The 24488-nt window shown below is 48.0% G+C and overlaps 1 protein-coding gene across 3 annotated transcripts in view; it reads left to right on the top strand.

The window, feature by feature from the left end:
• Positions 1–22741, top strand: part of LOC125719441 (growth factor receptor-bound protein 10-like) — a 36577-nt gene extending 13836 nt beyond the window's left edge. For 2 of the 3 annotated variants that reach the window (XM_048994206.1, XM_048994205.1), the window contains exons 5-18: positions 3092–3296; positions 4726–4861; positions 14473–14629; positions 16813–16928; positions 19075–19149; positions 19252–19389; positions 19858–19968; positions 20326–20424; positions 21381–21458; positions 21560–21676; positions 21904–21970; positions 22060–22147; positions 22242–22335; positions 22565–22741. In XM_048994206.1, the coding sequence (XP_048850163.1) occupies positions 3092–3296; positions 4726–4861; positions 14473–14629; positions 16813–16928; positions 19075–19149; positions 19252–19389; positions 19858–19968; positions 20326–20424; positions 21381–21458; positions 21560–21676; positions 21904–21970; positions 22060–22147; positions 22242–22335; positions 22565–22711 (1628 nt within the window). In that variant the 3' untranslated portion in view covers positions 22712–22741. The remainder of the gene's footprint in view (positions 1–3091; positions 3297–4725; positions 4862–14472; positions 14630–16812; positions 16929–19074; positions 19150–19251; positions 19390–19857; positions 19969–20325; positions 20425–21380; positions 21459–21559; positions 21677–21903; positions 21971–22059; positions 22148–22241; positions 22336–22564) is intronic. The other variant, XM_048994207.1, reaches the window with a different exon arrangement.
• The last annotated feature ends 1747 nt before the right edge of the window (positions 22742–24488 follow it).

The raw sequence follows: 24488 nt of genomic DNA, 5'->3' as shown, positions 1-24488 counted from the left end.
CCAGGAATGCTTTGTGTGGCCACACGCCGTTCTGAGTTAAGCAGACGAAACGGTCTGAATTTCAAAGCATACAGTAATTCCGTTGATCTTGATTATTTAAGGTCTTTCCCCGGGAACGCCATGTTTGACAGAAATCCAGCATGGTCACCTACTCCTCCCTGCCACTGTATAGTTCTTTTTTAGTTTGTGAACACCCTCACATATACTTTCTTATTTTCATTTTTTTCCCCCTCATCTTCGGATGCTGGCTGACGGATTCACAAAATGCTTGTCAAGTCCCAGTGAGGGGGGGGGGGGGGGTGGCAGAGAGGGACCACACGTGGGAGCTGCACCTGTAAACACGGCTGTGCCAGTGTGTTCTCATGCCCACGTGGCATCTGGGCGCACGGGCAGTCTGGTTTACTCATTATGTGCCTGTTAGACGACACTGCATTTATGCAATTAATATTTTGCCGTTGTCACATTACTGCTCATCGATAGTTACTGCCTGTCAGGGTACAAAATACAAGATTGCGTGATATATTTCACGACGTCTGTTAATGGTATGGAATAAGAAGATTAATTTTTAATTTACGCAGCGGTTAAATATTAACTCGTCCTGCTCCACCATGCTGGCCTTTAACGATGCTGGAGCCCACGGCACTGTGACCTTGGATTTATCTGTGCCAGTCTTCAGTTGTTCATTAATGGAGGTCTGAATTCCAGTCTGACCACTGAGTTGCCATGTACATAAACTGGTTCTCGTCCCATCCCTAGTCCCCCAGTTGGATTGTAAACCGGCAGTGAGTAGGGTTGTCATGCAGTATCTCCAGCTGCCTGGTTTAGTTGGAGGGGATCCTGTCAAGTAGCCAATGGGAAGTGGCAGAAGTTGATGATTGACAGTGCAGATTGAGCCCGCCCCCTCACAGAACTCACTCACCTTGTTACGTCGTGCTGTTTGGTCACCAGCAGTGATATTTCATAGTTGAAATCATGAAGGACTGATTCCCTTGTTACGCCTGCATATGTGCTGGGAACTATGTTATTCTACATCAGGGGTCACCAACAGTATAATCCCAAGGACCGAATTCCATCAGCAATACAAAATATTTGGTCCAGATTCAATTGTTTCAGTTCAGATGCAGATCAGAGTCCACCAGGTTGACCACTTAATATTAATGTTTAAGGAATGAATTTGTTAATTATTCAAGAGCCTGTGAATGTATTCTGACAGTGAACCTGTAGCTGACCTATTAATGAATTTTGGTTTCGTAAATTATTATTATTTAATAATTATTGAGTTTGATTTAAAACCTGGAAGTGGGCTTGTTTAGCCCCCAACTTCAGTGATCCATCAGGTGAAGGTTTCTGTGTTGGAAACGTTGCAGGTGCTCCCAGAATGGGCTTTTGGTGACATCTAGTGGTAAATAATTGTAAAGATGGTATCTCCTCTACTGCAGTCCACATTCGGCGTCTCCTTATTTTTCCCATCGGGAATCTTGTTTAGCGAGCTGCACAAACCTTAAAATGATTATCTCACAAAAATATTGAATGGTTCTAAGTGCATGTGAACCTTATTTACTGATTAATCTTTTATTATTGTTACACGTTAGTGAATGTTCCCCTCGCGCTCTCCAGTTGGCTTGAGACAGAGGCCGGCTTTCCTGGTAGAGCTGAGTACGAGTACTTCTCAGAAAAATTATTCGCCGCGCTGGTGTCGATGATTGATAATTTGCTGCAGGAATGTCCATGTTCCTCAGCTTCAGAGATTCCTTTTTGGGCAGAAGTTGCTTTTGCATAGACTCCAGTTATTACATGCTGGTTTTCCTCTATGAACACCCCTTAATGCGGGGGAGGGGGCTTTTCAGATGAGGCTTGGCTGATACCCTCAGCTCTTACGCACAGTCGGACCCACAGCACGTCGGTCCGAATAACAAGAACGCGTCTCCCACTGGTGCAGGAAGCCGCTGCCGTTTTTGCGTTTCGTGTTCAGCACGACGGAGCTGCGTTTATCTCCTGCCTTGCGTGAAGAATGACTTAAGCGAACGTTGAGTAAGTCTCCGTTCACCGAGATGACCCTCAACCTCAGGCCAACAATAACCAAGCCTTATGAGGCTGCAAGGTCTGGGAAACTTGGGCTCTTACGCAAACCCAAAAAGTGAGAATTAGTATCTGTCAAGATCAGCAACCCCCTCCCCCAGGGTCCCGCGTAAAGAAACACCATTTTCAGTGCTTCAGCGAGTACGATTTCACCTGATAAGTGCACTTTTCTGCTCCATTGCATCTCTGTTCTGCCTCAAAGGAAAACTGAGGCGTGCTGCGTCCTTTTCGCCCACAAATGCCCAGATGGTCAGAGAAACGTCCCGCCTTCGGCTCGTTTACCAGATAATTTTGGATGTGGCCTTTCGTGACCCGCCTGTGCTGCTGAGATGTTGAGGTGTGGCACTCCGCAGGAAGCACAGAATTCCATGGCCTTCTTGCAACAACAAAAAAAAAGTGAAATGCCCCCAACGTCCCATTTTTTTTCTGGTCTGTATCCGCCCCCAACACAAGCAGGCTTGGGTTTGGTATCGGGGAGGACATCCCAAACCATAGAACTTTCTGTTCCCATGTTGCTGAATGGTGTCAGAAGCAATAACCCAATTTCACTTCACTGTTGTGCATGTATGACTGTTGTTTTTGGTTGTGTCTTATGTAAACACACCCTGTGTAGTCTGACTGAGAGGGCAGTGATTCCCTGACCGTGACCCAGAACGTACCCTCATACCAGCACATGCCAGCACTTCCTGTAGGCTAACCTGTGATCTGTCAGTTGATTCCATGTCTACTCTTAAGATCATTGTAAATTACACTTGGATAAGTTGGTAGGTTGTCTGTGGTCTACCTGTAGGTAACTTGTATTGTACCTGTAGCCAATTTGTAGTTTACCTGTATGTGATTACCTGTAGGCTTCCTGTATGTAACTTGTAGCCTACTAATTTGCACTCCACCTAAAGGCTACCTGTATGTAACCTGTCAGATCTCTGTACTTGGGTTGTAGGTTACCTGTAGTTTTATTTGTAGACTCCTTGCCTAGTACCTGTAACTCTGGGCCCCCATTCTTGTCTCTCAGAGGACGATGTGGACTTGGAGGCCCTGGTGAACGACATGAACTCCTCCTTCGAGAGTCTGTACTCCACGATTAGCATGCCGTCCGACTCTGCCCCCTTGATCCATAATGGGCAGCTGCAGCGGAGCCCTGGCCCACGGCCCGGCCTGGCCCCCTCCTCCAGGCAGGGAGTCTGCCGCTCCCAGCCCATGCACATCCTGGCTGTCAGGTAAAGCTGCGTCCTGTCGGCCCCCACCCCATAACTGTCAGTGCCCCCCCCCTGTGTGAGGTGCTGCCTTCTTAATGGCGACGACATTCTCTGTGACTTAGGGTGCTTCGTCACTGCTCCAGGTTCTGTACTTTTGGTACTTCAAGCTGTTGGTTTTCCATTGGTGCACAAACTGGTACTGGTGCCGAATGACGTCATAACATGAGGCGAGGTATTTAAAAAAATGGCTGTAGTATATTATAGGGCTGGGAACCGTGCGATATAAATACCAACATCGCATGTTATGCACATGTAATTCTTACATCTCTAGGCAGCTAGATTGAAATGGGGCTTTTTCATACTGTTACTGACATTATTGCAGTGGTGGTTTTAAGTTTCACCAAAACATTTTTACTTTGCTACATTTTGTTTCTTATGACAATCATTCTAATTTTAATCTTGAAAAGGAATAAAATCACCTAAGTATATGTTTTTCGAAAATCATTTTCACGTTTACCAATACTGTTTTGAGCACATGAGCGCTACATGCATGTTGAGAAAATCACAATCAATTTCATCCTTGCAGTTTCAGTCGCGGGTTTGTGAAAAATGTATCTTTCACGTCATGACATTTGAAATATTTCCAATATCATGCTGCCATAATATAGGAAATATTATTTATTTCTTGTCATGCTGTTTAGATCTTACTCTGATTCTTCCAGATTGCAATAAAGCGTTGGCTCTTTATTTGTCCATGCATACATTATTACTATTATAACTTTTTTATATATATATATCCATCCATCCATTTTCCAAACCGCTTATCCTATTGGGTCGCGGGGGGTCCGGAGCCTATCCCGGAATCAATGGGCACGAGGCAGGGAACAACCCAGGATGGGGGGCCAGCCCATCGCAGGGCACACTCACACACCATTCACTCACACATGCACACCTACGGGCAATTCAGCAACTCCAATCAGCCTCAGCATGTTTTTGGACTGTGGGGGGAAACCAGAGTACCTGGAGGAAACCCCACGACGACACGGGGAGAACATGCAAACTCCGCACACATGTGCCCCAGGCGGAGACTCGAACCCGGGTCCCAGAGGTGTGAGGCGACAGTGCTAACCACTGCACCACCATGCCGCCCCTATATATATATATATATTTCATTTATTGTTGTTTTCTGAGTTAGTGACTTTTTTCAAGACGGCAGTTGTATTGTGTTTTTTTTTTTTTATAACCAGTTGACCATAACCACGTTTCCAAGTTCCACCCCAAAGTACTGAAGTAATAAAGTAAAGTTTGGTACTTCGGATACTAGAACTTTGAGTACTGGTATTCCACCGGAAGTCAATGGAAAAGGCACAGTACCTCTCTGTCAGAAATGCTGACATTGACAATTGACAAAATGTGTAATGAACTTGGACGTCTTTGTCGCCCCCTGCAGGAGGCTTCAGGAAGAGGAGCTGCGGACATCCTCCCTCCCGGCTATCCCTAACCCATTCCCTGAGCTGTGCAGCCCAGCCAGTTCCCCCGTGCTGAACCCCGGGTCCCTGCCACAGTGTCAGCCCTCTGGCACATACGTAAGCTCCGGATCTCTCCCCAGCGGGACCCAGACTTGCCTCTGACTGGGCTGCGGCTTTCACTGGTCGTTTAATGGGTCTTAGGCTCTCATCGCGGTTATGGATCACTACAAGTCTGTCCTCTCTGCCAGTGTTTCTTGCGTGCTTGTTTGCACGTGGTTTCGTGTGTCCTGTCTCCTTCTGTGCCTGATAGCTGGCAGGGGCGTTTATGAATCCAAAGCCCACAAGCTGTGTGGTTTAGTCACCACTCTGTTTTTAAAAATGCCCTGAAGTAAAGCAGGTAGAGGCCTGGACTTGAACCTGAACCTGTGAAGACACTCGGTTCTTGCCGTCTTTTTTTTTTAAATTCTCCTATTTGCCATCTTGTTCTTTCGGAAATTGACACAGTGCTACTTTGGCATATAGTACAAAGTCCAGCAAAGTCCTCGGATGGACGGGCAGGTAGAGCCGGATGGAAAAGACCCAGGTGAACCGGTGCCAGGGGTCAAAGTCCCTGACTGGCAGCGTGGCCCGACTTTGAGGCCCCATCCCAGACTGCTGCAGACCAGACAGGATTAGTCTGTGTTTTCTTGCATGTCTTCTTAGGGATCCTCTCGGGATTTTCGCTCCTTATTCCCTGTCCCTGAGCCTCTGGCATGTGGTGACTTCCAAGAGCACCGCAGACTCTGCTCCTCATTTTCCCGTCCCGCCTCTGTCCTTTTCACCTTCCCTACGGGAATGTTTTCCGTTGTGGTTCCGAGGCCCGGATGAAGGCTGCACTGTCCCCCATCAAAGCTCTCGGCGGAGACGTGACGTTCCCGGGTGGGCGACCTCCTCTGCGCGAGCAGGATGCTTCCGGCGTCCTCCAGACGTTTTTCTCCTGACAGGGACTGTTTTGTGCTGTCATAGCTAATGAGTAAGACCATGTCTGGTCTTCAGACTCCACCCAAATTTTTCGTATTACACCGTCTGAATGGAGCAGACTACAGCTTTTGATTTTAAATGTCACACTTGGTTGCAGTGAGCCAGTGAAGTGCCTCTGCGGGGTGACCTCCTGCGTAGGGAATTCTTCCTTTACTTTTAAGTGACTTCGACGTTCTGCTGTGTCTTAGCTGTATATGCTTGTTTTTCATAAGGTTGTGGCCAGTGCGACGCGGCGCCGGGCCCAGTCCGTTTACAGGATGCCAGTGAAGGCGCGTCTCGATGCTGAGCCGTGCGTCTGGGCCGTGGTTGCGTGACCGTCCCACGCTTCATTTCCCTCCCCCAGGCACGTCTCTGAGTCGTCTCTTGTTTATTTCTTTGGCTCCCCCCACCAATCCACGTGCAAGCAATCTGGCTCAAGATTAGAAATCCCTGCAATAAAATGACTGGCCCATCCCACACTGGACTCCCATCTCCTTTTTGCAAAGTTCTCCCCGAGCTGTCAGCCTTTTGGACATACCATCCATAACCAGATGCGGACATTTCAAGTCCAGAAAGGAAAAATCCAAACCAGGATTTTGTTTCAACCAAACAGTTGAGCATAAAGAGTTAGTCACAGAGTACTCAACTGGCTGGTTGAAACAAGATCCTGGTTTGGATTTTAACTTTCTGGACCTGAAATGTCCGCCTCTGTCCATAACCCACCCACGGCTGTCTGTGACTCAACAGTTTCCTGTGTCTGTCTTCCCATTATCCTATCTAATGTACATGGGCATCCTCTCCACAACTTGCCTGCATCCTGTTCTGCATTCTTGCCAATACCCTTTATGCATGGGCGTAAAATATGAACCGCCCCCCCCCCCCCCCCCGAGGAATCAAAACCAGCCAATACAACCCCCTGGACCCCCTTACATGGGTGAAGGCCTCATCCCAAAGTTATGCCCTTGCCCCCGTGACTCTGTGTGTCCCGTAAGCCCAGCTACCATTTCCACTCTATCGTCATTTCCTTGCCTCATTTGGGTTGGCTTGGGTGCTGGTTTTCCAGTAAGAAGTTAGTCGTGCCACGGGCTCTGCAGTCTTGCTGTCGAATGTGTGGATAAATAGCCACTAATGAGTGTGATTAAGGCAGAGTAATGGACTGGAGTGAGAGAGAGCAGGTGCGTGGCACGGCCTGGTCTACAGCCTGGACAGGCGTTTCCAGTCCAGAACCTGCGTAACATCCCTGATTCTCGCACTTCATTTTCCATACTTGAGCTTGCGTAGCCCCTGCGGACCTTGTCCTTCCGGATGGGAAGGCGTCAGGAATGTAAACGTCCCAGAAGGACACAGCACCTTGTTTACAGCTGCTGATGTCATTTCAGCTGCTACGGGCCTTGTTACCTGTAAACCATAACTCAGTTTTACTGAGTGTTGTGTTCAGACACGGTATTTGCTCACGTCAGGACAACACGCCCATGGACGCAGGCAGTCAGATACAAGTTTGACCTTGAGATGCACAGTAAATAAAGTGCTCCTTTGCATGTTTACTGAAGATCTGACCCTCGGTAATAAACTGCTGTGCAGATGATGGCTGAACTCCATAAGCCTGCCTTTTCATCTGGTACTAATTGGTCTTAATCAGTGTTTCCCAACCCGGCCCTCAGGGGCCCACAGATGGTGCACATTTTTTGCTCCCTCTCAGCTCCCTATCAGGGGGTCCCCACTTTACAGGAGCAAAAATGTGGACCCTCTGCGGGTCCCCAAGGACTGGTTTGGGAAACACTGGTCTTAAGAAGTGATCCACTTTCGTAATGAAGGGATTGAAAGGAGCGGTGTTTAGTGGCAATGGTAGCCTGAGTACAAATACATCCTGACATAACTAACGCTAACGCTAGCTAGTCATTGGTATGACGGGACATTTCAGGAGGTTCATTCTTGGCTTCTATTCCCTCCAGCCACTGAACCGTCTCACTCCTGCCTTTGCGTCTCAGCTTGAGTGTTGTAGGTATTACATCAGACTTGGGTTTCCCCCTGGAGGGTCGTTTGGGGGAAACCCCTATCGCGGTGTGTGACTCATACTTCTGAGCGGTATTCTTCCTAATGTATGTGATCCCAGTGATTCATGCATGAAAAATCTTCTTTGCTTGTTGGTTTCTGTCTGTCTGTCTGTCTGTCTGTCTGTCTGTCTGTCTGTCTGTCTGTCTGTCTGTCTGTCTGTCTGTCTGTCTGTCTGTCTGTCTGTCTGTCTGTCTGTCTGTCTGTCTGTCTGTCTGTCTGTCTGTCTGTCTTATGTTGCATTGGGCGACATTTGGTCCCCACAATGTAATAAAAAGGTGTTTTATGACGTTGTGGGGACCATGTTTCCGGTCCCCACAATATCATCCCAACCTGCTCTTCAGGGATCCGCAGACAGGTCGTGTCTTTGCTCTCTCCCAGCTCCCTGCCACATGGACTAGGGAACACTGCTGTAAATGGCTCCTCCTTTGCCGGCTGGCTTGTGTACCATTTGGCAAAGATCTGCGTACTTTAACAAGCGTAATGATGCGGCGCACAAGGCCGACAAGCCCCCACCTCATTAATCCAGCTCCGTTTCCCAATTTGCTGTGTGGCAATACAGAACTTGTACATTCTGTTTAGATATTTTCATTTCAGTGGAGTTAAGTATTTTCTCCCAATATATCTTGCTAGAATGGGTTCAGCTACTGGTTGTCGTGGAAACAACAAATAAGGATGAGGATTGGAGAAGTATGGTCTTCGGTTGGCATGAGAACGTTTGGGCTTCAGAGTTTGTTTTGGGCTTTGCGGGGTCTCGGTTGGGCTACAGATCTTCGGTGTGAGGGATGGACTCTGGGTTACTGAAAGGGCAGTGAGTAAGAGGCCTTCTGAGATGTTCACTCAGACATGCCATATCAGCATGAGTTAGAAAAAGCTAGGTCAAGTCCTGCAGCTTGACAGAACATCACAGGGAGCTCGAGAGCAGCCAGGGCCTGGCTGTACCGAAATCAGGGTACAAACTGGTCACCCTTGGGCAAACGTCCCTGGATCACGACACGGTTACGCAATGAACGTGCTGCCCGTCTGAAGCATGGTGAGATGTTTTGACTATGTGGGGAAGTACAGTGTAGTAGAAAAGCCCAGATATCATTGCCCATGTTGGCCACGGGGCAAAGAAAAGCTGTTTGGCCAGCGGCCAGAGTTCTCTCCACCTTTCTGAGATAATCTTTCTCTGCCGATGCTGCTGTAAATCCTTGAGAATCCAGACAACCTGGGAAAATGAAGGAACCCAGAAAAGGGTCTAGGCCCGGGCGTTTAACCATGTGGACAGGAAGGGAAGATTCCCATCCAGGTGTACGGATACGTGTCTGTTGCCATGGATACCAGGCCGTGGGGGGTGGGGGAATGCTGCGAGTCCACCCGTAGGCTGCTGACCTTTGTGTCTGCCACCCCTTAGAAGATGCAGACGTCACAAAATAGCCGTGATGCTCTTTCTCTGCCTGTATCTCGCTTTACCTCCAGGTTAAAATACTCCCCTTTGGATGTTATGTCTCCAGCCTCGAACCTGATGTTTTATGCATATTTATGAATAGCACTCTCCAGGTTGGTGCAGACTGTTCCGGAAAATCCAAACAATGAAAGTGTGTATCATCCAGTGCACTTCTCCATTGCCTGGGCTTTGGGTTCTTTTTTTAGTTGGGAAAAGGTTTCTGCGGATGGGAGGTTTGCGGGTGAGGGATGCATGGGATGCACTCGGCTGTGTCTGCGGGGATGCATGCATGGGATGCACTCGGCTGTGTCTGCGGGGATGCATGCATGGGATGCACTCGGCTGTGTCTGCGGGGATGCATGCATGGGATGCACTCGGCTGTGTCTGCGGGGATGCATGCATGGGATGCACTCGGCTGCGTCGGGGGAGTTGTTTAAATCCCCGTTTACACCATAAAAGCTACATCAGGAGAACGAACGGCTGCTAAATGAACAGACTGCAAAGCGTGATGTGCTCTGTAGGGGGTTTGATTGATGAGTTCGTTAGCGGGAGAGCTTCACGCCAAGGCGGTAATTGCGGCCATGATGAATGCGCTGGTGGCTGGGCCCCCCCCCCCCCCCCCCCGTTTCGGGGTCTCTCCTTCCTGCTGCCACGCAGGTGTCCTCCCCACATCAGAGTATCCCTGAATACCCCTCTGCTTATTATAAGCCTTAATGCTGTGCCCCCACTCCCAGCAAAACCCTTTGTCCTATTTATTTGTGTATTCTTAGCTCCTTTGCTGTTTAAACAGGCTGCAGGCCTGACAAATGGTTGTGGGGGTCGCTCCAGTCCTCCACAGTTGCATTGTATGCACGGGTGGGGGCGGTGAAGCCTTCTCTGTTTCTGAAAATGTGCTCAGACACGCCCAGGGACTCCGCAGCCAAAGTGCATTGTGGGAAACCCTCCTCTTCAAACGAGCCCAGTGTTAGTACAGAAACGAGCATGCCAACCATGCAAATGTAATTTAACGAGGCATAAAAGACCTGCCAATGAACAGCCTTCACCCCCGCCCCCCCCTCCAAGAGAAATGTGTATGTGACTCCAGACTCCAGACATTTGACCAGCATTGAGAACTGTCTCTCTGGAGCTTGTGCTGTCAGCTGATCCTAATTAAGTGAGCGGACAGCTCAGACTGCAGTCCCGGTCTGCGCTGATGGTCCGATGCTCTCTAAACCCTCCCAGCACAATTCCTTTCTACCTCTTTGTCTGGCTTTAGTTACCATTCAGCTTTGTCCCATGGTTTGATTTTACTAGTGCAAACTACAGTAGCAGGCTGAATTTTGGGGATGGCTTTATGGAACCAAAGATCTGTTAGCTTGTTGGTGGCTTTCCTAAACCCTGCCAGACCCTTGTTCTCCAAGCAAGTATAGCAAGGATAATAGTCTTCAGAGTGCCTCTGGTATACCCGGTGCTTGTGGGCACAGGAAGCCAACATGGATCCCGGGTATGACAGCCCGGTCCGCGGCACTGGATGTGTCCGCCTCTTAGTATTGTCTTGTAGTTCGCTTTTATCTCTCTGTAACTTTAAGTAATCTAGCTGGAATATGAGATGTGGGGTCTGTGCACAGAAAGTCTGGAATCGCCGCCCGTTTGCAGTGTGCTACAGCACGGACGCTGCTTTCCTGCGGTCGGTTTAAAGCGGTTCCCCCTTCTTACAGCAGCCTTTGTCGGCATCGGTTTTCGGCTGTAGCATGACCGCGAGAAGGTCACCTGAAGGGCGTAATGATTCAGCTCCCCCTGGGGGAGTCGGGATGGACAGGAAACCCTCCCACCTCCGGTTCCTGTTGCCATTTCTTTGGCCGCTTTTGTCGTCTTTCATGCCGTGAGCCGAGTAGCTCACCATTTGATGTCAGTGGTCATGGAAAGGGCGAGCGGGGGCTGCTTACAGTGGCACTGGGTGAAATTTGCATAAGTGCGTAACCTTCAGCTGAACTGTCTGCCAGTGATGTCTGCCCCTGAAACTTTTCTTCAGTTATGATGCCCTCAGCCATTTAATTACACTTTTGGGTGGTGGGGGAACAGTTTGCCCCACTGTACTCACCGGAGACCCCTACTGGTCAGCCATGTGGTTTTAACGGCTATATAACGGCCTCCTCAACATGGTGTATCAGGAGAGCACAGAGAGTTTGAGTACCCTGGCTCTCCCGAAGCCTGTATGTCAGGGCAGCTCGTACACAGGACTCATGTCCTTGTTTGTTTATTTGGCAGATTTTCCGCACTTTATCCGTCTTTATGTACATCCAGAGCTCCACCCCCAGCTGCCGCCGGTCACCATTACATCATTCTGACATCTGGGTTCTCCTCTGGTTCTGCATGCTCCTGGACTGGCTAAGCAGATGGAGCTCAGTAGGACTGGGGAACGTCATACATTGACTGCGTCCCCCCCCCAAGCACTCAGTGCCCATAAGACCTCTGTAAAAATAACACCCAGCCTATTGATCCAGCCCCCAGCGCGTGTGCCTAGTCCTGCCATCATTAATCTTTAAAGAGGTCGGCCTTTCAGTGCCAGACGACTCTTTGACTGTGGCAGCCAGACGCCCCAGGAGAGCGAGCCGGAGGGCAAACGGATGCCATGGCATGGCTCAGGACACCCCTGCAGCGATCACCAGGGTGTTTGGGTGGTCATCTTCCCCAAAACCAGGTCTCCCGGGTGATTGTGTTTGTTGTGAACGTGCTGTTGAATCCTAGATGTACCCAGGGTGTGATGCCTCTTCCAGAGGATGGTTTCCTTCATTGAGTTGCTGCGGTCTTCAGGGTTTAGACCTCTTTGGCAAGGCAGACGGCTGCTGGCCAGATTTGTTTGTTTGAAAGTCCAGTGTCCTTAAGTGGGAACGCTGTAAACTCTGAGGTATGTGGGGGTGGGAAGCCCTTGCGTCGTCTCTCTCTCTCACACTCGCACACAGTCTTGAGTGGCCATCATACACCCCCATTCCCAACTCCTGGCTGCCGCTCTGGGTCAGTCGCAGCCCTGGGGCGGTTCGGTTTAGGGTTAACCGTCATGGACAATGGCATCGATGGTTGACGGTAGCCAGGAGTTGGGGGTCTCTGAACCGGAAATAGAGCTGCCACTCTTGGAGATTTAAGTGCTACTCATCCCCACCACGCGATTTAAGTGCAACGGCCCCTCTACACTCTTTCCCACCTGTCCCCCCCCAACCTACTGTATGTTCTTGCAGCCCAGTACCGCTGACCATGTGCCGCAGGGTGTACTGAGCCCCCTGTTCTCCTTTCCCCACTCACCAGTGCCGGTGCTTCTCGGCACCGCATGACTCACATTCCTGGGAATCGGAGAAGACCGTGCAGAATCCCCCGGAACGTTTCCCGCTGTCTGCAGTGTAGGAGACGGCAGAGACTCGCCTGAGAGTGCGTAGGTGTGAGTCAGACATATTTAAGTGGCCGCGTGTGACCAGACAGGGAAATCATACACCCCCACTTGTGGCTACACGCTGCTGTAAAACTGCTTTACATACTAACGGCTCGCTGCCGTTAGCGGCGGACCGGCGAGAAAGCAAGGGTGAATCTGAACGTGCGTTTAGATATCATCGGCAGGTGAGTCACAGGCACATGGGTCTTTTCTGGCTTTGGGATTTTTTTCCGGAAGCTGGGGGGGGTTCAAACACGGGTTTATTCCATGTGCCCTTTAATGAGCTTTTTCCGTGTCGTGACTGATGTTTTTGTCAGAGAAGTTCAAAGCATGTCTTAGAAGGGGTGGAGTGGGGGGGGCATAACAAGCTCTCACTTGCCACCAGTCAGAGACGTCTGTAAAGGGAGGGGAGGGGGCTCTGGGGAGGGTGTAGGGGGGCGTGACAGAAGAACTCAAGAGAGAACTTTGTCTTGGGAGAGAGAAAGGAACTGAAACTGCAGATCAGCCAGGAATAGGTGTGTGTGTGTGTGTGTGTGTGTGTGTGTGTGTGTGTGTGTGTGTGTGTGAGTGAGAGTGTGTGGGTATACCTATCCTTATGGGGACACAACGTTATAAATATCTGTTTTTGTTCCCTTATGGGGACCAGTTTCCTGGTATTTTATAAAAATCAGTGACCGTTATGAAAAAACTAAAAATGCAAAAACTCTTGCATTATGCTTGGTTACTTATGGTTATGGTTAGGGCAGGGTGGGGGTTAAGGTTGTCATAGTTAGCGTTAGCATTTTTCCCATAGAAGTGAATGAGCGGGCTCCATAAGGATAGGTATACCCTACGTGTGTGTGTGTGTGTGTGTGTGTGTGTGTGTGCCTGTGGGAAATGATTACATCAGCCCAAGCTAGCCCTACCATTGGTTGGGGTGGTGTGGTTTGATTTGCCCCCTAGGAGCCCAGTATGCCTGTAGTCATTTTGTGAGCGGCTATAACTCGACACTGGCTGTGTTTGTCTGGAGCAGCCCGTACCGAGTCATATTCCTGCTGCTTAGAGGCTCGCTCTCCCTCCGTCTCTCTCGCTCTCTCTCTCTCTCTCTCCCCCTGTCACACACTCTCTCCCTCCCTCCTTTCCCTTCTCTCTCTCTCTCTCTCTCTTTTTCTCTTCCTCCCTCCCTCAAGTCAGGCTCACTTTCAAAATGCCATCGTGCTCTCCTGACTGCTGCGTGCTGCAGGCCGTGGAGGTAAGGAGCTGTCTCCTGCATGCCGGTTCCTCTCTGTCTCACCGCTATTTTTAAATGCCGGCTCCAGCCAGGACAAGGGACCCTTTGAACGGGAGCATGCCGATTTTCGTTCGCAAGTCAGCTGATGCATTGTGGAAACTGTGTCCGATGCAATGAAGGCAACGAGTCCTAATTAAATTCACTTCTGCCGGGGAGGGGGGAACCTGATCTGAGACTGGGGGCTGGGGAGTTGACACTAGGCTTCCTGTTTGATGGCGTGTCTCTGGCAGACGTGTAAATTTTTAGTTCAGCCCTCTTTCGGAGATCCTTGCTTTCTGAGCAGAGAAAACGGGCGATGGGTGAAAAGTTGCACCGGTTTTTGACTCGTACCGCTTGAACTGTGATCATTATGAGAGCCTCGTTAAGGAGATCCGCCTCGTTTCTGAAAGATAACGTCGGCTCTGCGACTTCGGAAATCCACAGCACAGTGAGAGGCATCTACCCCCTCGTTCCCCTCTCTGCATAACGTTTGCAGCATTTCCCCCCCCCCCCCCCCCCCCCATCCCTGTGCCCTGCGTCGCTGAACAGCACTGTGTAATTCTGTGATTTTTTTTATGCCGGGGCTCTCATTGCAGATCATAAAAATCTTCAGTGAGGACGGCACGGGTAGAGTGGTGGAGATACCCGCCGTGATGACAGCCAGAGACCTCTGCCAGCTGTTGGTCTACAAAAGCCATTGTGTTGACAACAGCAGCTGGGGACTTGTTGAGCATCACCCTCCTCTTGGGTTGGGTAAGTACTGGCATGGTGGTGCTGGCAGCCTCCCCTGTTTCCTTACCTTCCCCAAGTGAATGAAGGAATTCCCCCCCCCCAACTCACCGGGTCATATTCCACTGTAGATTCTCTCATAACCTTGGAAGTTCATGCTAAAGGCTTCTCTTCTAAGCCGGAGGCGTTTGCTTGATTCGTCAGGGACGTCTAAAACGTCTCTTGTCGTCTTGACTCCTGGAGGAACCTTGATGATCTGCTGCAAGTCCCGGGGAGCGAAGGAGAGCAGACTCGGCCTGAAAGGGAAGCACCTGACTTAGCCTGATGAAACCGGAGACGATGAGCTCATTCCTTCCCTCTGGACAGGAAGTCACCTTGCTGATGGAGGCTGAGGCAGCCTGTACGGCTTCTCCCCGGGGCCACTTTGACTCTTCCCCTTTTTCCTGCCACTATGTCCACTGTGCCGATCACCATGGATTCGAACTCTGTGGGGCAGCAGTTTCTCAGCAACAAGTTGTTGGAACATTCTAGAAAACCGGAGGAACTTGTTGGAGGCCCTTTATGCAGGGGATTAAAACTTAATCCTGGCAGCAGCGGGTGAAGGTGTGCGCCTCGTGGTTTCGCTCAGATTATGGGACGCCATGAGCCACCTTCCTGCTCACTTTTCCAGATGAATGCAGCAGCACGGGGCCCAGAGCTTTCGCACTATGGCAGGGACACCCCTCAGTAGCCACCACCATTTTTTGACAGACAACCTCCCTGCACCTTGGGAGGATGGGAGCTCCTCAGGAATAGGAACAAGCCAAGGAAGGTCAGACAGAGAGTGTATTTTCACAAAGTCAACAAAAAGGCCCGGAAGGGGGAGAGCTGTGTCCTCTAATGATGTTTGTACTCTGAAACTTCTGCATAGCACACATAATGTTTCCTGGGGTTCTTTCTGCATTTCGTGGTATGTACGGTAGCCTGCGCAGGCCATTTTTCATTAGGACATTTGATTTATAGACAACACTGTAGCTAAAATGAGATTTTCCAGCACATCCATTATCTGCCGCTGTGATTTTTTTTGTCATATGGGCCTTGGCTGGTGACAAGCCGTGCGTGCAAACCCCAGGTATGCAGAGTCGTCTGCTCTCAATTTCGCCCTGTCACTATAGCAACAGTTTGACTTCGCCAATAAGGTTATTTCCTCAGCTTGCAGAGTTGAGAGCGAAATGTTACCGTAATGCACTAACACTGAAGATCATTAATGACCATGCAGGCATTTTGGGATCTCGCGTGCCATTGAATTCGGTCCACGATTTACATGCCGCCCAAGTGTAACTATTGATCAAGCTTCAAGAGGTGAACTAGCTGTTTAACTAAACCCAAGTCATTATAAGCAGCAAAAGCAATGTCCCACCCACTTTGAGCCCAGATTTTTCTCCTACCGATGAGACATCATCCCCTGCTATTGGGGGGGGGGGATGGTGTGACCCTTTGCGTCTCGGAACAATCTGTTGATTTTCAGCATCCGTTGTGTCACAGACAGGTAATTGGCGTGTGCGTTGCCATTTTTTTTGCGGAATTACGTGTGACCTGATCATAAACAGAAAACATGCGTCACCATTTGTTGGCTTTTGACTAGAAAAAAAATCATCTGCAGAACTAAGTAAAATATTTTAACCTGAATATTGTGCTTCTTTCCATTGAGAGTTTCATCGTGTGACAGTAGCTCCGGAAACCCTTAAAAATGCTTTTTTTCCCCATCTTGGTCCAGATTGCTCCACACTATCTCATCCTCCACTGAATGAAATCACACCAAACCCATGACATCATCCCTCTGCAGTGCCCCACCCTGGTCCCCGTAAACTTCCTGCTAATGACAGCACCGGAGCAGACATTGAGGGACGACGTGTGCTGAGCCCTTGTAAATAGCTGGGCTTTTCTGCCCCCTGTGCTTTGTGTGAGCTTAAGTGACCACGAGTCCATGGGAGTAGAGTTTAGTTATGTCATATGAAGCAGAAGGGCTGGACATGTCCCTCAAGACAGCTATCTGATGACTAGGTCTGCATGAGGTTCTGGACCATGTTCCTGCTCATTTTGTTCTTGTGTAAATGGTCCAGGAGGTTTCATGTTGCAGGAGGACTTTAAGTGGACCTGTGGGATTCATGAAAGCTGCAGTTGCCGTTTTTGTCAAACCTTTAATGGTGTTGGTCATCTTCCCACAGAGCGGTGTCTTGAAGACCATGAGTTGGTGGTAGAGGTTCAGGCCACCATGACCAGTGACAGCAAGTTTCTCTTCAGGAAGAATTATGCCAAATATGAATTCTTTCGAAATCCTTTGGTAAGTCAGTCCCACCCATCAGCTCGTGTGTATCTGAATGTGCAGATACAGGTATCCCGTGCAATGACGAAGGAACATGCAATTTGTCTCCTAAACTGTACAGTATCATTGCAACCATACTCACTAATGAAATTGTTAGGTAATTGGCTTTTGAAGACTTTATATTAAGCAGAAACCTTTGGTGGGCTGTTATTTAGCTGTTGAAGGACCTTTGAGTGATATGTGGGCTAGGTGGTTGAGGTTTTGGAATTTTCCAAGGAATACAGTATTTTTGTTTCCATTTACACTAATAGAATATAGGCTCCTACCATGAAAATTCCCTATCCAACACATTTTTCAGAACAGATTAGATTCGGACAATGAAGGATTTACGAATTTATGCTTATCTTCACAAATCTTGCATTTTGTCTGCAGGTTGGATTGACTTGAAGGATTTTATAGCCTGCAAACAATAAATTGTGATTGTTTTGTGCGATTGTGATAGTTATGATTTATGTGAAGTGACTTGTCTGAGTAATTTGGAAAATTTGTAATGTCGAGCGATATTTATAATCCCACTAAAATTAGCCTCACACAGGCATTTGGAATCCATCTACTCAATGGTTTCAGGGCGGGCTGCTCATGTGAACCATCTTTGGTCCTTTATACCTACCTAAAACATCTAGGGCTTAAAAGTGTTTCCTGTTGTTCTTTGTGGAATGAGGTTTTTTAACATGTATTAACTTCTTACCAATGAAGAGCGACGCTTTGGAGGCAGGAATGAAAAACTTCACCACTGCCCTGGTTTCCCCCGTAAGGATGCCTTTGGCTGTGATGTCATGACTCATGGTGTGACTGGGGTTCTTGAGAGGGTCTGGCACAGATCTGAATTGTGCAGTGACCCAAGCTTGGTGAAGTTAGTAACCTTTGCAAGCGCTTCCTCCCTGTGGGACCAGGCTCTAGTAAAACGCAGTTGAAGACCAGGAACCGTTGCTGTGCCACTCAAAACATCAATGGACTTACTGTAACATCCATATGGATAGGAACAGATCTGCCAAGCAAAACGGCCCTCGTTGCTCGGAAAATATTCCTGCATCGCAGCTCACAGACGGACACTCCTTATGGTGTTAAGTGCGCCTTCCAGTGGAATAACTGGACCCAGGTTATACAGGAAACATGCTCCACATCCCATTATGGATCGGTCAAAGCTTTCAGAAACCTCAAGCTTCTATGTCCGTTTACATACAAGCAGATACTGTTTCACTGTCCGCTGCTCCGGATGTCGCTGGTGCTCCTTTCGGTTCTGGGACTTCAGATAGCCAGGGGTAGTATTGTGGTTTGGTGGCCAGTCTTTTGTGGCTCGTTCACTGACTCCTTTGATGCAGGAGGCCGTGAGCCGCGCTGCAGGTCTCGCACAGTGGCCCCAGCATTGTTTTTTCAATTAGGTCTTAAATCGCAGCTTTGCACTGCCTGCAGTTTCAATATCATTGTCCTTTCCTTCAGTCCACTGAGACGATATTAGCTTCCAAAAACTTCTACGCAGTGCATATTAAGCTAATGATAGTATGAAACCAGTTGTATGGAAGTCAGCTGGAAGTTTAGCTTCAGTCCCATACAGCCATGGCAGGTGGATTTCACATTTCGATGGCCACTGTAGATGCAATAGAATTTTGTTCCTATGTAAAATTTTACCTTGTGACCTCAGTGACGGCAGTGATTAATTTCACTGTATTGTCTACTGCAGTCGTCTTCAGTTGTTAAATACGATCCTATGGAGAACGTATGACAGGTTGACCTGTATTATGTACCTGGGATTGTGGGAAAAGCAAATGTTTTTCCTCTGTGACTCGACCAGCAGACCACAGAAGAACCCAGTAGATCTCGGCGTGGTAAACACTCTGTTGCTCGTGACATCCTGATCAGTTTTGGTTTAGGGAAGCCGCTCGCATTAACCCTTTATGGACAAATGTGCCCGTTCATTGTCAGTCACATCAAGTGCTAAATTAGCTTTAAATTGTATTTCTTTGCACATTTCGCCCCAAAAGTGTGAGTTTCTCCAAAGGGTAATTCACTGTAATCATGGATGATGGGGTAGGAAAATTAGAGTTAATTATGCCCAAAAGCCACCTGCTGGTCACACCCTTCTCCCGCTTTCTTTCTTTTGTAGAATTTCTTCCCCGAGCACATGGTGGCATGGTGTCAAGAGAGCAATAGCACCATACCGCAGTCACAGCTTCTGCAGGTGAGACGGCAGGGAACTATAAAGCCGAAAGTCAGACCTGTGAAGATTGAATTCCAAAGGCATCAGAATCACTCAGATACTAACTCTCTGACCGGCTTTCAGAATTTCTTGAATCCCGGCAGCTGCCTTGAAATCCAGGGGTTCTTGTACCTGAAGGAAACGGCAAGGAAATCATGGAAGAAACTCTACATGTTTCTAAGGCGGTCAGGACTGTACTACTCAACGAAAGGGATGTCCAAGGTAAGAGCAGTGCCCACACATATTACTCCTGTTCCCTTTCATGCCCTAACAAATTTAGCCACATCAGATTTGGTTTTTACCCCTTTGGTTTTCGGTCATTTTTTTGTTCAGATTGGACAGCTTAGTAATGGCACAAATGTAGCATATATGTGCCATACACATGTGGTAATTTGCCCCCCATTCAGGTTGATCCAAACAGCATGGTCTCATCCAAACTGGACATTCACATTATTCATTCATCTGCATGACATTGCACCACAACCTAGTTCACCATAAGATCTTTGACACTGTGGTACTGCCCACCTGACTCTGTACAATTCATGATTTGTGATTGTGTGTTGTTCAGATCTGCAGCTGTTTATGAGTTCATAAATGCACCACCAACTCTTAGAACAGCAATCCCTTATTCTATAACTGCAATTCACGTGACCACTTGAAATAAAATCTTAACCTTTCGATGTGTCAAAGGAGCCACGGCATCTGCAGTTGTTGGCTGACCTTGAGGACAGCAACATATTCACAGTAATCACAGGGAAGAGGCTGCACAATGCCCCAACAGACTATGACTTCTGCATCAAGGTAGGAGACCACAGGATTTTGACAAGCAGGGCAGAATTAAGGCAGGATTTTCTTAATTGCATTTACTTTTAGATGTTCTGCAGCCGTCCACTTTCAATTGCAAGTGTAATAACTGGAGTTAACTGCTTCCTGTCCTTTCTTAGCAAAAATGGGAGGGGTGAGAGATGCCTGTGAATACCAATGCCTTATACTTATACTTACTATTTTTACATACCTGGTCTAAGGGGATGCTCAACTTGCAGTATTCGCTTGTGTTTAGGTTTTTGACCTGACTAATGAGCACTCTGCTTGGAGCTATGCTCTGCAATATTTGTCTGCCTGTAGTTCCAGCTGACTGACTGGTTGATTGGTTGACAGCCTAACAAGGTGAGGAGTGAGACTAAAGAGCTAAGGATGCTCTGTGCAGAGGATGAGCAGAGCCGGACCTGCTGGATGACTGCCTTCCGTATTTTCAAGGTAATGAAGGCTTATTTTGGTGAGAAGGGATGGTAAGTCTAGGAAAAGGGGAGGCAAGTAAAGGATAAGGGAGAGCAAATCATGGAAGGGGGATGGCAAGTTAAAGGATGGGGAGGAGAGGTCAAGTCAAGGGGCGGTAAGGGGAGGGGAGGGCAAGACGGTGGAAGTGGAGGGTAGGTCAGGGGAAGGGAAGGGAAGGGAAGGGCAAGTCAATGAAGAGAGAGGGCAGGTTCAGGGAAGGAAAGGGAAGGACAAGAGAAGGGGGCAAGTCAATGAAGAGGGAAGGGAAGTGGAGGGGTGGAAAAATCAGGGGAAGGGGAGGAGAGGGAAAGGTTAGGGAAGGTTGAGGGAAGGGGAGGGCAGGGCAGAGCAAATCAATGAAGAGGGAGAGCAAGTCATGGGGAGAGGAGGGCAAATCAAAGGAAGGTATGGGGTGGAAAAGTCAAGGGAGGGAGGGCAAGTCTAGTCATCCTCTAAGGCTTAAAGCATAATGCCAAATACGCCAATGGACTGAAGCCTGCTGTCTGTTCATTGCCCATTTCACCTTCATCATCATCATCTTTGTATTTTTTATTTGCACATATATCCTATAATTCCATCAGTAATTTTTGTTTGCAAATTAGCTCCAAGTTTTTGGGTGCAAAGAAGGACAAGTTAGCTCGTATTTTAGCATTATGGATAACCAGCTGTACTTAATCTTCAGCTGCATGACAGATCAACTGTTCCAAAAAGCTTTCCAGGAAACATACAGTCACCATTCATGCAAATGTGTGGAAATGCATCCTTCTTATGCAACATCATTACAATCAGCATTGATCTGAATGTGATCCTTTGATTTGATCCATGCTCCAGCTTGACCAACTCTTGCTGACACCAGATAAAATTGTCAAATTATTGATTTATTTAGTCACCATTGACAATATGCTGATTTTTTATTTATTTTTTTGCCTTGACAGCATGGAATTTCATTGTATCAGAACTACAAGCTACCCCAACAAAAGAAAACGTCGGCTGCCCGCTTTTCGTCACCAGTGGTAAGAAAGTATCCAAGTTCATGTTAAGTTCTGTGGACTTGAAACCCAACACTCTGGCACGTGATAAAGTACCATGTACGTCTTCTGTTTGTCCCATCCAGAGGAGTGTGTCGGAGAACTCGCTGGTGGCTATGGATTTCTCAGGGAGGACCGGCCGGGTGATTGATAACCCCGTGGAGGCTCAGAGTGCTGCCATGGAGGAGGGCTACACTTGGCGGGTAAGTGCCAGGAATCCCCCTCAAAGGAAAACCTCCTTCACTCATAATTTAGCTGTTTAATATTCAGTTTACCTCTCTTCTGTCATTTTAACTAGCCTAAGTTAATAGTAGTAGTAGTAGTTGAAGTGGTATTGGTGAAATGCTGTGTTCGTGTTTGATAACGCTTGTTTTTCACTTCCAGTAAACGCTGCTTTGCTGAATGTTCCTGTTGTTTGAATTCTTCCCAGAAACGAAGTCAGCGAATGAACATTCTCGGCAGCCCAAGTCCCGTCCATCCATCTTCACTAAGCTCCAGTGTGTGTTCTCTCCTAACGGGTGACCTCAGTGTGCCACATTTGAGTCCTCGAAGCGTGCTGACCTCTGTTTCCTCTCTGTCCCTTCAGTAGTTCACAGGACCCAGTTGTGGTTCCATGGTCGGATCATGAGAGAGGAATCCCACAAAATGATTATTCAGCAAGGTCAAGTAGACGGGTAAGACAACATCACGACCGCCGCTTGACTCAGGGGAGTCTAATGTACCACCACTTTTTTTTCTGAAATGCTTTTCTGTCGTTCGTTGCTTCAGATTGTTCCTTCTGCGCGACAGCCAGAGCAACCCAAAGGCATTTGTGTTGACGCTGTGCCACAACCAGAAGATCAAGCATTTCCAGATCTTACCCGTGAGTGACCTCCTCACAGGGCCCTTGGGACCTTCCCTCTCTGAACCACTATGCTATTATGAAAGTGTTTTTCAACATATAAATATGCAATAATATTCTGCTCTCTAGATCATTGTACTTCCTGTTTCCTAAGAAGCAGTGATTTACCTAATCGATTGTGGATTTATCCTGCACTTTACTTCCAGTTGTTATATTTCTTAATTTTATTTTCCTTCTTATACCTCTGCAGTTTGAAGAGGATGGACAGACATTCTTTAGTCTTGATGATGGCGCCACAAAGTTCAGCGATTTAATACATTTGGTGGAATTCTACCAGCTTAACAGAGGAGTCCTGCCCTGTAAACTCAAACACCCCTGCACAGTTGTGACCTTATGACCTATTACTTGATTTTTTATTTTTTTTTTTAATTTTTGACTGAACTTCGGTTTAAAAAAAATTGAGCGCACGTTTAAACTATTTTCCATCCAACACCCGACCCTCTCGCGATAAGCTGCCTGGCGCCCCCTGCTGGAGAACATGCTGGAATCACTCGGAATGCTGTGATCGTGATCGGAATGCTGAGGAAGAGCGGAGAACAGAGTTGGAAGCGTTTGAGATGAAACTTGCATAAACTGTCCACCTCCTGGTTTTAGCAAGCAGTAGGCCCAGATTTTCAGTCAACTTTAACACACGTTTCAAATCTTTTCATATAGAAGATAAATCTAAAAAAAAAGTTTGTTTTTTTTTTTCCTTGTACAATCGTTTGAAAACTTTTCTTCTCGGCTGAGCCACTTTAATAGACAAACACACAATAGCTATGAAAGTCGAATGGGAGAAATTTCTGGCTGCAATATCATCGACAACTTTACGTGTGAAGCTGATTGTTTACTTTGTTGTCTTTTTATATACCTGCTTGTTTGTTCGTCTGTTGTTGTTGTTATTGCGTTTTGTTTCCCTTTTTCTTTTTTGCACTCTCGCTGCGACCCAGGCCGAGCGTGGTGGCATACTCTCCGTCCTCTGCCCGTTCACTACGCCCGTCAGAGACGGGTACGAGAAGATGCTGCTTCATCTTCTTCGCAGAGAGAAAGCCGCTGAAGTCACACCCCCCCGCGGAGCCCCCCCCAGACAGAGTCCAAATGGGGGAGACTTTATAGACAATGCAAAATCATATTTACCCTGCCACGGGACACCGGTTATACCGTTTAACAACATTTTTGAGCTTTTTCAACTCCGTACGTGAAGGTCGATCATTTTGCCTGTGTTTTTTTGATCCATATTGCCACATGTTTTTTGTCTCCGGCCCGTTCCTGAGGTCCGGCTTTGTCCGTTGATCGCGCCTCCCTCCACGTAGCCCCACCCCCTTAGCTCGGTGTCCAAGATCCAGAGCGGAAGCGTGGCAGTCTGTGCTATGCTCTTCCTGCTAGTAAACGGGCACCTTCTCGTTCACTCGAGCGTTGAGGGTGTCGGCTGTTTTCCACTGGGTCCAGGTAAAAGTGAAGAGGAAGCTTCCACCTTTAGGTTGAGATTTGAGAATACAGTCGATCATAACCACTATACTCTCAGACCTCTGTGGCTCTGTCCCGTGTCTGTGGAGGAACTGAAAACCGATATGAGTTCCTCCACACACCCTAACAAACTTTTTTTTGAATCTACATGGAGTTTAGTTGAAGCCAGCTTGCTTCCTGGCTTGATCTTAAAGGGGTGCGTTTAGAAAAGAAAAGTAAAATGGATCCCCTTGTTAATCCCGGTGCAGGGTATCCTCCTCCTCCGAGAAAAGTCAGGTTTGTCGGAACGTGAGAACGACGAGCCCATATTCTTAGCATTTGCAATATGCTTGATCAGGCGTGAGGAAGATGGCAGAACCTCACCATGACTGTTATTATTGGGGTGCAAACTTATAAAAACTTAGGAGAGCCATCTGACAAATGATATCTATTGGGAATGAGATCATTACTTGAAGGTCTTTTCTTGCTGAGTTGGAGTTGCATTTTTATGTTTACTAGTAATTCCAAGGCTGGACTCTGGGCCACGCCGTGCATTTTGAGGACACACATGGAGAACTTGACACCGTAAAGTTTCCCCCCCCCCCACCCCCCCTCCCCACCCCCACCCCCCCCCCCCATGTCCCACTCGCCTCACGAAGTCGGTGAGTAGTAGCTACTGGGTTTTCTGC

This window comes from Brienomyrus brachyistius, chromosome 23, assembly GCF_023856365.1.
Source record: "Brienomyrus brachyistius isolate T26 chromosome 23, BBRACH_0.4, whole genome shotgun sequence".
NCBI lineage: Eukaryota > Metazoa > Chordata > Actinopteri > Osteoglossiformes > Mormyridae > Brienomyrus > Brienomyrus brachyistius.
Note: the sequence above shows the minus strand (reverse complement) of the source record. Positions and strands in the feature narration are given on the sequence as shown.